We start from the raw sequence: 14,465 nt of genomic DNA, 5'->3' as shown, positions 1-14,465 counted from the left end.
GAATAGCAGTATTCTGCAAGCTGCTTATTTTCAGGCTGTGTTCTCTTTCTATTGACAGGTCTTCCCAGGCTGGGTCTGTTGAGGGTCGCATGAGGCCTTAGTTCTCAAAACAATTATGGAGAAAGTTCTTTTGCGGCTTCTGCAGCCTTGGAAAATCACAAGAAAGCATGTCCTGTTCTTGGAGGATTTTCAGAGCCTCAGATGGTCCTCTCATATGACTTTCAGCAGGTCTGGAGGCCTCCGCACCCTCCAAAAAAATCACACGAAAATGGGATGTGCTTTTGAGAATAGTCATCAGGTGTTGGTGAACTCTGGCCTCTCACTCAAAAGGTCATGGCATGTCATTTTTGACATGTGTGTCCTAGGTTCACGATTACTAGTATAGTATAAGTAGCAATTAGCAGCTGGGGGGAAAAAAGGGAGGGAGGCTCCCGTAATGCTATTTTTTAAAAAGTTTTTTCTTCATCTTGTTTTTTGTTTGCTTTGCCTTTTTAAAAAGCGTCCTTTTAAAAAATTGGTAGCAATATTTTCATTTCAGCCTTCACTCTAGTATAACAATTATTTGTTTCTACTTTCTAAGTGTGGTTATATTCTATTTGTTGTTATTGCATTATATGAATAGGTGAGCTTTGTAGCACTGAAAAATGTTCACGTTTTCACCAGCTGCATGTATCACTCCCTGTGAACTAAGTGGTTGGCATGTAGATAAGATATATGGTATACTTAAGAAATTAGGGCAAAGGTGCTTGGCAAGTCTCATTACATGACTTCATTAGTGTTAATAGTATATATACATAGTATTCCAGACATCTGCAGAATATTGGGAAAGGCAACTCTTGCCTCAGCAATTCAGCTGTTCTTCTCCATGCACGTGTTTGCAATAACTTTCCCCTCCCCTTTTTGCTGTCCTTCTCTATCTTTCTCTGACTGTATACATTTCTTTAGCCCTTGTCAGATGTTCTTAAAATCATGTCCTTTGCCAACATTGCTCAGATGTTGTAGACATCTGTACATGAGTTGTAGACATCTGTACATGACTTGGGCTTGTATGGAAGCCAATATATGTGCAAATATTCCCCCCTGCAGATATCTGCACATTCAGCTGCACATTCAAGATCTTTGTGTGACTTCAATGGGAAATAAAGCTTAACTAGAATGCTCTTGTTTTCAAAACAAACGAAAATGTGCTTGCGTCATATTTGATATTTCATATAATTCAAGAGGCAGCTAATTAATAGTATGAGGCAATATTAATAGAAAGAGCCTCCTATTGTTACTCTCTGTTGAGATACCAAATCTTCCATTTCACAAGTTTTACTATAATGGAGATGTTTTGACTTATCACTAGGGCACAGAACGTCAGGCATGCCTCATTCCATCTCTCATTTCATTCTAAAGACTATAACATACTTCTACAATGCAGCATTCCTATAATGTCTACAATACAAGTACAGGCATATTATTGGCATCAACCAAGTTTGCCCAAGGTATATTCCTTTAGTCATACAACATATACTCACAGAAGCATTAAGTATCATTTCAGAATAATACAACTGATAACTTGCGACTTATGCAATTTCCCATACCAGAATACTGCTTTCCCAACATAATTTTAAAATTAAAAAGAAAAAACAAAAACAAAAGTGTCCAAAAGGACAGAGAAACACAAAATACTAGAAGGAAAACATTACAAAACAAAACGCAAGTGATACAACATGGCACAGTGACAAAACCACAACAAATAGAAGCCAATTTAGGTTATGACACTGACATGCCTTTTCAGTTTAGTGTTAGAAATAAGACTTCAAAGGAAGTTCTTGAAAGGAGAAGTAAATCTGGTTTAATCTGAGAAGGAATCAGAAAAATGCAGCCAATGAAATGATTTTCATATCAAGTTTTCTATTCATGTATTCTCAAGGAGCATATAGGAAATTGTCTAGAACTGATGCTTTTTCTTCAAATTTGAGATCAGGTACAAAACCTGAATGCAAGTTCTTCTTATAAAATTCTTGGTAATTCTATCAAACAAACAAAAACAAGTTCACGCAAGCTTGCCACTTACTTCTTTCCATTAACATTCTTTTCTTATAATCCTCACCTACTACTACATTCTACTATTCATTCTGTTAGTTATGGCAAAGCAATCTTCAGGGAGTTCTTCTTCCTTCCTTTCTCCTTTATCTGTATGCATGTAATATACGTACGTACCAGGGATGGGTTCTAAAATTTTTTATTACTGGTTCTGTGGGTGTGGCTTATTTTGTGGGCATGGTTTAATGGTCATGTGACAATTCTTTAGGATTTAGCAGAGGTACTGGTCTACCAGGCTTTAAACTGCTTGCAGAGCTGTACTGGTTTACCCATTTATTCTTGGAGCATTCCAGTCTACCCATTTGTTTTTGGAGGCACTGGTCTACCCATTTGTTTTTGGAGGCACTGGTCTACCCATTTGTTTTTGGAGGAACCAGTCTACCCATTTGTTTTTGGAGCGCACTGGTCTACCACCACACTGCCTTTTAACACTGATCAGCTGTAGGGCTGCCCTTTGAAGCCCCACGGCAAAAGTTTAAACAGTTTTTTTTCCTTCTAGGCGATCAGCTGGGACTCGGGAGGCAGTGAATAGATTGGGGGTGGCGCCAAATAAAAGGTAAGAATAATGTGGGGGGCGGGGGAGCGGGAGAGCCCAGCTCCCGAACAAAGAGAACCGGTTCGGTGATGTCATATCATCACCGCTAACGGCTCGGCCGAACCAGGCCGAACTGGGAGGAACCCACCACTGGTACGTACCAAGGGTGGTATTCACTTATCTTTGCTACCGGTTTGCAAATGTGAGCGCACACGCATGCTATGCTTGCGTGTACCTCCTCCACACATGCACAGAGCCTTCTGTGCATGCGCAGAGGGTCAGAAACAGGACGTGATGACATCAGATGGGTGGGCGGAGCCCCCCGCTGCCGGCTCTACAGGATCACAAGATCCAGATACAACTGGCTGAATTTCAACACTGGTCAGTACATATGTATGTTGAGGAACCCAGACATTTTCATCCCAGTTTACTCATGCCATTGCTTCTTAGTTTCAGTTTTGCACAAAGAGCACAAATTTCTGGTTGAACAGTCAGGTTATGACTCCAAATAACCTTGGCAACTTCTGGAAGAAATCTACATTATTTACAACTCTGAAATGTGTGTGAATGAATATGTGTATGAAGAAATTAGTCGGCGAAATTTAGAAATATTGCTGTTTTGGAATGAAGAAAAATCTGATAGCAGCATGAGCCTTTAATTTCCTACCCGCTTTTTCATTATTATTAAAGGGAGGAAAATATTACTATGGAAATTCCTGATTCACAAGGATAGAAAATCTTAATTTGGCTTGAACATTCACAAAAAAGTCTCCATTTATTTACTTATTAAATTGAATCTTTTTCATTAAATATCAACATTTTATCTGAGAGAACTGACTTGAGGAGAAGGAATATATTTCTGCCAGAGAAAGAAATATATGAAGTGGTTACATATTGACTTCAAAAGTAGTAAAATTATATTTAAACTGTAAGAATCTTGTTCATAATGGTAAGAGTTTGATTCTAGGAGTTTTTAAATTAACCAAGCATATTTTATATCTGATTATAACGATGCTACTCATTACAATAATACAAGAATCAAGGTGTAAGCTCCAGTAATTTATGCATACTTCTCAGGAATATTCACTTTTAATTTAAGAGAAAGCTAACTTATGCCCAAAGGCAGAATAATATAATTATAATCTAGGGATAATTATTGGCATGATCTTATCACTATAGTTTTATTTTTATGATTTATTTAACTTTTTGGACAAATAAACAGTATGTATATATTAAAAACAAACTTCTATTCATCATTGTTGAAAAATCCTGGAGAATGATTAAAGTACCAGGGGACTAGAGAAAAGGCCATATAGTCCCCTCTTTACAAAATAGAAAAAGGAAGCTCCAGGGACTACAAAGTAGTTAATCTGACACCCACATCTTGGAAGATTCTAGATAATTAATGTAACTATCAGATATTTAAGCACTTTGAAAAGACTATAGTGATTACGGAAATCAATGTGAATGTATGAAGAGTGTACCCACTAGATCTGGCAGAGAAGATATGATTCTGCTACTATCAGAGATGTACATTTGGTGGGTCCCATGTGACAGGCCTTGTCTGCTGTGGTATACACTTTATGGAACATTCCCTGCCCCCAAATTAGATGAACCCCATTCCTTTCAACGTTTCAGAAGTCCTCCAAGACCTGGTTATGTCACCAGCCTGGGCTTCAAGGAACCAGAGTTTACATGGCTCCATTGCTGAGACAAGCTTTTCTTATTCTCTCTTTGCCTAGGTTTTTTTTATAATATTATCTTTTATGCTGATTCTATATTTTTATGCTGATTATTTTAGGTATGTGCTATTTCTTTGTATTCTTGTACACTGTCCAGACTCTCTTTTTTGTGAGATGGGCAGCTACAAATTTGATTAACAAGAGCAAGTTTCATCAGATTAATTTCATGGATTGGGTAAATTTGTTAGAAGATCGTAGCACTGCTATAGCTTCATTTTAATAAAACATTTGACAGAGTAACCATGATATTCTGATAAACAAGCTAGCAAAATAGGGGCTGGATGCCATGTCTACTTCAGTACTTGGAGCTACAACTGGAATAAAATATTCAAATAGCGCTCATGAATGACTCCTCTTCACATTGAAATGAGGCGTCAAGAGGGAACCATATGATTTTGTTCCTGGCTCATTTCTTTTCCACATTTTTAATAATGAATTGGAGAAAGTGATGGTGGAGACAGCTAACACTGTACTATAGAACAGAATTTTTCAAACTTTTTCATGTTTCAGAGCCTGTTGGTTAAACAAAACCCCGGAAACCCTGTGTGATTTAGCTTTTTTACATTAGTATTTCATATTATTGTTTTACTTACCTTTTGCTTTAAGTGTTGTGGATGATTGTCTTCCTTAGTTGAAAGATACAGAGAGCGAATCTGATTTTCCACATCACTATAAAAAGTTGTTTCCCAGAACTGCTGGTTAGCCCATATTGGGTGGTCTTGGACACAGGTATATGCAAATTGATTGACTCCAGGAGCTAATTTCTGAAAGTCAAATAAATCAGCAGAATAATTTTACCCAACAAGAACTACAGCAAATTCAGTTTTCAAGAAACAATGTTTGTTAGGACAGATAGTTTCAGCATGAGAAATAATTGTAGCAATGCTTGTGCTTTGATAAAATCTATGTGGATCTATCTTGTCTAATATATATATATATATATATATATATATATATATATATATATATATATATATATATATATATATATATATATATATATATATATATATATATATATATATATATGTCTTTGGTTATTCGGGTCTTCTCCCACGTAAAATTGGAAGTGTCTTGGCGACGTTTCGACGAAGTCTCATTCGTCATCTTCAGGCTGGTGTTCTCGGCTTTGTGCTTCCAGGAGCAATTGCTCCTGGAAGCACAAAGCCGAGAACACCAGCCTGAAGATGACGAATGAGACTTCGTCGAAACGTCGCCAAGACACTTCCAATTTTACGTGGTAGAAGACCCGAATAACCAAAGACCTACATACAAACACCCGCGAAAACCTGAGAAAACATATATATATATATATATATATATATATATATATATAAAATCCAAAAGGGAGGGCAAAGCACTCATAAATTGATATGTTTCTAAATCTCTTACAAAAGCCTTGTTTTCCATCTTGAATTTCTACTACTATGATAGGCAACACAGACATGGCCTATAGTGGATTCCCATCCGATTTCCTACTTATACTGGCTCCAGAAAAAGCCATAGTTGAAAGCCATGTCTGAATTTATGCAAACAGTGCATGCTTTATTACTTATCAAATAAGAGATCTGAAATTTTGTATCACTGCTACAGAGATCTTGGAGGCTTCCCTTATGCTACCCCTAAATATTTTTATAATATCTTTGTTTCTCAGAGTAAGTACTCTACTTGTGAAAGTCATGGAAGGGAAATTCAATTACAACTTGATAAAAAACGATTGTGTATGATCAGAGATTGTCACAAGGTTTAATTAGTACAAACTCCACATTGCCCAAAGTACAAAAAGTAGTTTTTATTAAAGTTTACTATAATATAAAATACAAATAGAAACAAATATCAAAAGGTTAAAGAGGGAAGAGAACTTTGGGAAGAAATGGAAAAAAAAATTAAAAAAAGTAGTGACTTCAGTGCAACAGAATAGAAAAAAAACTACAATTTCAATCTTTTGGTTTCCATTTCTAAATGTTTTAAGCCATTTGTATAACAATTAAATTCTAATTCTAATAATCAAAACCTAATATTAAACTTCCTTTTTTTCAGTTTCAGTTTCAAGTACAAAATCCAGAAGTGGTTTCCAAATGAAAGCAAAACTAGATAAATTCTTCTCTTTAATTAGAAGAATCAATTTTGCCATCTCTGCTAACTCCATCCATTCTTTTATTGCGGGAATGTGTATGTCTTTCTATGGGAAAAGTATTGTTTGTTTGTTTATTAATTTATTAATCAAAATTCCATGCAATATGGATGAAAAATGAGTGCAGCATTCAGATTCCCATGCTTTCTCTAGAGCTTCGATAATACAGTATTTCTGAAATTATAATTCCTTAATGTACCATTAAATAATAGTATTGGCATTGCAAAAGGCAGTTTTACTTGGAAAAACTTACATCCTGTGACTTTAAAACCATCGAACAACAATCTGACTATCCCAGGCCCTAAATAAAAATGCAAAATCTAGGTGGAACCCATAATTTTCTGGTGGAATATATTCAATAGAAAATTAGCTATATTAGTTAATTCAAATTATCCAGAACTTAGAATAAACTAAAATAAGAGTTGATATTTGCATTAAATATTTTTTTCTAGTATTTCTCTGTTTGCAAAAACCACTTTAAATTGCCGGGGGTGGGGGCGGGGGTTGGTTTGGGTTATAGCAATATATGAGAAACAGACACACACAAATCTTTATTTCATTCACAAACTGCTGTTATCATAGGCACACATACATAACACATCATGTCAGAGTGTGACAGCCTGTGGAAATCTGTGCTTGGAAAGCAAGTATTTATCTATGTTTATTCTAAACCCAGGCAAATTTAGTAGTTCTTACGCCCAGGTTAGAGTGCATTGGTTTCTGTAGTGCTAAGAATAGATTTGTAGTTACTACTTTATTCCATGCAAACTGGGATGGATACTAGGGAAGCAATCCTTGGGTTAATGAATTGTTTCTCCCTTTATATTTGCAAACAGTCAATGTAATTTCCCAGAAATGAGAATCAACTGCATACAAAGCTCTATGTACAGAGAAGACTCTCCCCTGCAAATACATACCTTTATAAAAAAAAAATAGCAGGCCAAAAAGCTTGTCTCATCTGCTGATACAATGGCAGTGCTTTCTCCCCTCTCTTATCTGCCACTTGCTTTTGTTATTTGCAATTCCTGATTGTTTTCAATCAAAGACATTATGATTATTCTCATTATGATGAGAACATATCCTTTCCAGGTAAATATATAGTAAACAACACCACACAGGGTGGGTTTGTTCCTACCAGCTCCACAAACCGGCTAATTTGGCTCCCTTCCTCAAAACCACACTGAACTTTAGACAAGGATTCTGGGTAATAGCCATCAAAATACAAATCGTCAATGAATAAAGAATAACCATGTTTTGTTGGCCTATCTCTATAAAAATATACAAGTTAATCAACATCATTTTGTGCTACAATCAAACCTAATCTATTCTATTTAATTTTTCTGATTATATACATTTCATTAAATAAAACAGGGATGAGTGCCATTAAGTGAAGCTTAGGTACAACCAGCAGAGGGCAATAGATTTCTGTGGAAAAAGTACATGTCATTTCTCTGTTACGACAACCTAATAAAATAGTCACTTTTCCTTCATCAACTGGAAAAAAAATGAGTTTGACTTCTGCTCAGCAGGTTTATAAAGAAGTCTTACATTGACCCCTCTGGATCCTGTATAGGATAAATGGGACAAACTTTGTACAAAATAATTAATGGTCATAAATTTGACATGAGGACTCAAAATGAAGACAAAATAACTTCAGCATTTCAATCTCCCAGGACACTCTAGTGATTGTTTTGGAAAAATGCTACTTTAATTCCACCACTGAGTGTGAGGTTGCCAAACCCACATACATGAAAAGATTTCAGGCAATCTCAAAAGGTCTCAACAAATGCAGTGAGATCTTCACAGGTTACGATTGTTAATTGATAAAAGTGTTGGTAATGTGCCGCACATGCTGGCTAGCCATTACTGTCACCTGCTCTTCAAGGAATCCAGAAGGAATCCCAAATTGTTTGCCTTGGGCGCAGTGTCACTCCATCCAGCACTAAAGATGGCACAGTCGGCTAAAAACACAAAAACACTCCAGTTGAGCTTTCCATCCAGACTCTCACAGCCTCCAGGCACAGAATAAACCTCATCCCATGGCAATGGATGAGCTCACCCAGGAGCCTCATGTAGATATTAAAGGGGAGAATACTGAACCTTAAAACACTCCATATAGCATGGGCCGAGGGCGGGATGTCTCCTGCCCAACCATTACCAACTGGAATCACCCTCAGAGGAGGAAAGTGAAAAAGCACAACACTGTGCTGCCTACCCTCAATTCTTGAGTTGATCATGATTGATAGTATTGAAACCCAATGAGAGGTCAAGTAGGGCAAGAATGCATGCACAACCCTCATCTCACCCTCATCAGAGATCATCCAAAAGCATGACCAAAGCCATTTCTGTCCCATACCAGGGCCTGAATCCTTACTGAAAGAGATCCTAATAATCCACTTCATTTAAGGTCCTCTGAAACTGCTGCAACCACTGTCTCAATCACTTTCCCCCACAGGGGAGGCTAGACAGTGTACAAAAATTGTCCAGTATAGTAGGACCAGCAATGATTTCCTCAAGACAGGGCAAACCAAAGACTCCTTGAGAGGCAAAGGAACAAGCCCCTCTAACCAATTTGAGAAAATGTTCTGAAATCCTTGTATAGGCGGTGTCTGTAGAATCATTTAAATGAAGGCTGGGCTCCAACAAGAATCCGAAAGTGTGGAAGACTAAACTCTGGTCCCGGTGACTGACCCAGATTAGATCCTGCAACATTATCCTGGGACATGCATATTTGCCTTCATTTGTGGGAATCTGTAGAATTTTTAAAATGATAATTAAGGCTGATGAGAAAAGTATTGGCCAGTTCATACAAGAAAGGAGTGACTGGTAGAAGAAAGCACACAGTTCTATAGCTTGCTAAGAAACTTTTAACAAGAGCAACTTGCAAATTCAGTTTTCTGCAGTTTTAGCCTCAGGAAGTTGTGGCTTCCAAGTATCCTTAAGGAAATGTAACCAAAAATAAGTTATCCATCTGATGAGTACAGATGATTATAGATGACTGCTCAGACATTCCCCAGACATAAATAGCATATAGATTTAAAAATATGAGCTTTATTCAAAAACAGACAGGGCTGTTTTGTCTTTGTGTGCTTTATCTCTTTTTAAAAATTCTGTTAAAATGCTCTGATAAAATACAGTCACAGATTTATTTTAGAAAACAGCAGCAAGCCTGTTCTCAGGTTGATTAAATCCTTCTGAATTATGGGCTTTAAACAGCTTGTGTGCAAACTGCAATTTTTTAAAGAAATGGTGCATGGCATTTAATTTACTTTTCTATGAGAATGCTATCTGTATGAGAATATATGACCAATCAAATTGCATATTCTAGCAAAAATAATGGGACCATAAATGTGTTAAAGTGTGATGGGCAATCCTATGTGAGTTTACATATATGTTCGATATCAGGGTTGGTGAACCTTTTTGGCAGAGTGCTGAAACAGAAGTGTGAGCGTGTGCATGCCGGAAACCGGAACAGCAGCCACCCGGTGTGCATGTGTGCGCCGGGAAGATGATCTTCTGGCATGCGCATGCGTACCAGCCACCTGGTCATCCGGTTTCTGGCATGCATGCACGTGTGAAGACTGGCTGGCCAGTGTGCATGCGAGCACTGGAAACTGGAAGACCAGGTGGCCGGTGCGCATGCATAGGCTGGAAACCGGAAGATTATTTTCCTGGAACACACCTGTGCACTGGGCGGCTGTTCTTCCGATTTCCGATGCTCCCGCGTGCGTGGCCCACACGTGGGAACCCAGAAGAGCAACGTGCAACGGCTTGCATACCCAGAGAGATGGCTCTGCATGCCACTTCCCATACGTGTGCCATAGGTTTGCTATCACAATTCTATATGTTTCATGGGATTTACTCTGTAGTGTATGTAAAACTGCAACCTTGGTCATGATTAGTAAAATCAATGTCTAGTTATTGAAATAACTTATTAGATATACCAGCAATCACAATAAAGGTTTTTTTTAACATGTTAAAAATCAGAGTATATTTAATGTATTCAAAACATTAAGCAGATGAGGAACACATTAAACTATATTTCTTCTTCTCATGCTGATTTATAATTTGCAAAGCTAAGAATGCACTCGCTCATCACAGGGAAATGTTCCAATAAATCTGTATCTGAAACATTTGTAGTTAGCTTCCTATATTCTAAGGAGAGTACAAGGAATTTCCTCAGACAGGTTGAAAATATTAAAAGTGATTTAAAACTCCACTTCTATAAAATAGTACTCAGTCAAAAATTAATAATCTTTAAAAGAAAGACAGGAAACATTATATCTCAAGTACAAGTACTTATTGATATTTTAAACAAATTCCAATTGTATTACTAATGGTAAACAGAAACATTGTTTTCTGTACTAAAGATTAAAGTTGTTTATTTACACAAGACATTTTTACATGTACAATGAAGAATGCTTTCCCTGGCTTAAATGAATCACACTCCTCTGATTATTTAGACCAGTAAATAAAAATTCAATTAATGGAAAGATGTTTGTTGCTAAGGTACTCTAAAATTTTTGTGATGCTTGCTGCTGAACAACTGTAAAAAATTTCCAGGCCACAAGTATGCATCCAATATACTGACTTGCTCATGAGTTTAATGCTGAAAGCTATGAGCCCATGAACTTCTACCGTCATATCCTGTTCTGTCAAGTTTTGTCAGAGCCTAGTCATAGGATATTAATTACTGCATTAGATTTTTACTAAACATCAACAAAACCCACAATATATTCTAAGTATATATTCTCTGTGTTATTTCAACTAAATATTCCTATTCCCTTAGGTTAAAGTTTTATTAGTTTTTGGCTGGAATTTTAATCTACAGCAGTGTTTCTCAACCTTGGCAATTTGAAGTTGTGTGGACTTCAACATGACTGACCGGGAAATCCTGGGAATTGAAGTCTACACATCTTCAAGTTGCCAAAGTGGAGAAACACTGGTCTAAAACAACATAGCTATTCAGTTAAAATATTCAAATATAGTGACAGACATTAGGAGTCCTTAAGCAGTGTCTGTTAAATAGCTTAGATAACAATTTATCTAAATAAAATCATTGTGAAAGGAGATATTTGTCATCGGACACCATTTTTTCTTTAAAAAATGTTATTGTTTTTAATTTAAAAACAAATTAAATAGGAAAACTAGAAGCCAGCATACTTTGATGCATGTAATTGTTCTCTTTTACCTAATGCTGACTATTAGCACCTGCTGGACAAGTCTCTGCAACTTTTTTGGCAAGATTTCAGAAGTGGTTTGCCACTGCCTTCTTCCTAGGGCTGAAAGGTCATCCACCTGTATTTGTGGGTAGGGAGGACTAAAACTTATGGTTTCCTAGTTTCTATCCTGGTACCTCAGCCACTACATCAAACTGGTTCTTGCACTCTCCACCAAAATCTTTTCCTTCAAAGAATGCTTTTAAATCCACTATGTATTTTAATCCAATCTTTGGAAAAATATTCAATAGAGGATTCTGCCCAGGACTTTACTTGAAAATGTAACCATCTTACTTAGAATAATGTCAAGGGTAAATTGAGAGAGTATCCTGGGGGAGGGAGTTAGAGTAGGATGTGGGAAGTATCATTGTAAATTTGGCTTTTGATACTTCATTTTTTGTGACTGGCTATGCCAATGGAGTATTAATTTTGTAGAGCTGCCTATAATATCCTGTATACATATAATATGGAACAAAACAAAGAGTGCTTCTTGATGTACATTCTTGTCCTAATTTTATTATTTTGAAACTATAGAATTTATAACTGCTTTTATTTCTATTTTATTTCAATTGCTGTTTACATTTATGAGAACTAACGCTTGAAACAAATAGATTAGACATGTCAAGACTAATTATAGATAGAATATAAGTGAAGTATCCTTATAGAATGGAAGATTTTTCCTTCTCTATAACACTTCATCATAGAAGGAAGGAAGGAAGGAAGGAAGGAAGGAAGGAAGGAAGGAAGGAAGGAAGGAAGGAAGGAAGGAAGGAAGGAAGGAAGGAAGGAAGGAAGGAAGGAAGGAAGGATCTTTCTTTACAATTCCCCACTCTACCGTATGTAGAACACAAGAAAACAAAGAGTACAAAAACTCTAATGTCTGCTTAATATTGCCATGCTTTTTGTCCCTTAATGCCCTTTAGAATTACACAATGCTGGAAAGACAGGAAACGCAACAGTATCAGAAAGGGATCGAGAGACTGGGCTGGAAAAAAATAAGAAATAAGTTGAACAAGTTCTGGGTAAGATGCCCTCGTAATCTTCATCCTTCACGTAATTTCAGTGCAGTTATGAAATATATATATTCTAATTCCTAGAAAAACACAACTTACCCTATAAAAAGCAGTTGTCAATGGCAATAATGTCGCAGCAATATTATATTCTTCTGAAGATGAACAATCCTTTGGATTCATAGAAAAAAACAAAAAAGAGAATGTTAGCAAGTTATAATTATTAATTGAAATCTTTCAAATTTTAATGAGGAGCCATATTCCTAGAAATTGTAACTCAGAAACAAAGCACACTCAGTCATGCTAAAAATAAAATGGAGAACCTGATATTCTTTTAAATAAATCTTGATAAAAAATAAATTAAAAATAAAAAACATTTCCCAACTTAAAATATTTATATACAGACCACTTCTGGAGAAAAACTGTAGGAATAAATTAGATACTGATACAATTGGTATCAGTGTCCACTTCCTTGAAATCAACTTGGTGGGAATGTACTCTATAGTCTTTTACTTTCCCCAATAATCCCACTACCTGATCCAGCTTGTGATATCCAGCACATAGTTATGATGGAACACCAGTAATTTGGCTCTGGGAAGAACGGATATACCTTTTCTATATAAAACAGAAGCACCTTGTTTGAGCTAAAGAACTGTAACTGTTTATGCTTAATAGGAGGAAGAGAATAGGATTTAGAAAAGCCTTCTGACATGTGTTCAATTACACCAAGATAAAAATATTGTCTAGGGTTCTATTCTTCCCACTCTAGGAAAAATGTAGATATTTAAACATGCATTTTGAGCATTAACCATTCAAACTACTCGTTTGTTCAATCAATTTATACAGCTGCCCATCCCACACATGTGATTCTAAGATGACATGTTTAGGCTATAAGCAGTTCTTGAATGTGTGCTACCTAAAGCAAGTGGAGAAGGGTTAAAATGAGGAAAATGAACTATATTGAAAATAAACCTTTTGGCCTTTCCGAGGAAAAAGAGAAATGATAGAATAAAAATATATATTAGAATGCTTATTGGTAAAATGCTGCAAACATAAATGACTAGTGTCTGGGAGAGCTATATCAGCCAAGGTCAGCAGCTAACAGCCTGAAAGTAGATTAACAATTACAGTACATGGGAGTCTATTGTTCTCACATTCCAAAATGGAGAATGGAGAAGATTTCAAAGTTATCTAACAGAAGTTGGAGAAAGAGATACAGGAACTGAAACTTGTTGCTCCCATTGCTATGGCTTGCGTTTTTTTACGTGGCAGTTGCTAGATTCTTTTTAAAATTTGAAGGACCATATTTTCCAAGTTATATCTACCTGACCCATGACAGCGGGGAGGCAGGATGTTATGGATTCCCTCTCTTAAGGAGTTCCACCTAGTGACCATGAAGGGGGTTCTCTGTGGTGGCTTCCTCCTTGTGGAGCATCATCCTCATGGAGAAAGAGGTTTTCTTTCTATAAGTTATCCAGAATGACTGTGAGTTGGGCGGCCATATAATTTTTCTAAATAAACAATTATCGTATTTTTCGGTGTATAAGACACATTTCCCCCCCCCCCAAAAAAGTGGGTGGAAATGTCTGTGTGTCTTATAGAATGAATGTTGCCGAAGCCCAACCCACCCGCCACCCCCACCATTCAGCCTCTGCCTCCCAACAATATGCCTCCTTGCAGCAAATCAGGCTCTGCTGCAGTGATAAAATGTATAATTTGTTACTACCGGTTCTG

At 36.6% G+C, this 14,465-nt stretch overlaps 1 protein-coding gene across 2 annotated transcripts in view; it reads right to left on the bottom strand.

Annotated features, from left to right (window-relative positions):
• SBF2 (SET binding factor 2) overlaps positions 1–14,465 on the bottom strand; it is a 227,759-nt gene that overhangs the window by 50,510 nt on the left and 162,784 nt on the right. For both annotated transcript variants that reach the window (XM_034417071.3, XM_034417072.3), the window contains exons 17-18: positions 12,834–12,902; positions 4,962–5,132 (exon numbers count right to left, since the gene is read on the bottom strand). In XM_034417071.3, coding sequence (XP_034272962.1) covers positions 4,962–5,132; positions 12,834–12,902 — 240 coding nt within the window. The remainder of the gene's footprint in view (positions 1–4,961; positions 5,133–12,833; positions 12,903–14,465) is intronic.

The sequence above is a fragment of the Pantherophis guttatus genome, chromosome 1, assembly GCF_059756535.1.
Source record: "Pantherophis guttatus breed Tessera chromosome 1, ASM5975653v1, whole genome shotgun sequence".
Taxonomy (NCBI): domain Eukaryota; kingdom Metazoa; phylum Chordata; class Lepidosauria; order Squamata; family Colubridae; genus Pantherophis; species Pantherophis guttatus.
Note: the sequence above shows the minus strand (reverse complement) of the source record. Positions and strands in the feature narration are given on the sequence as shown.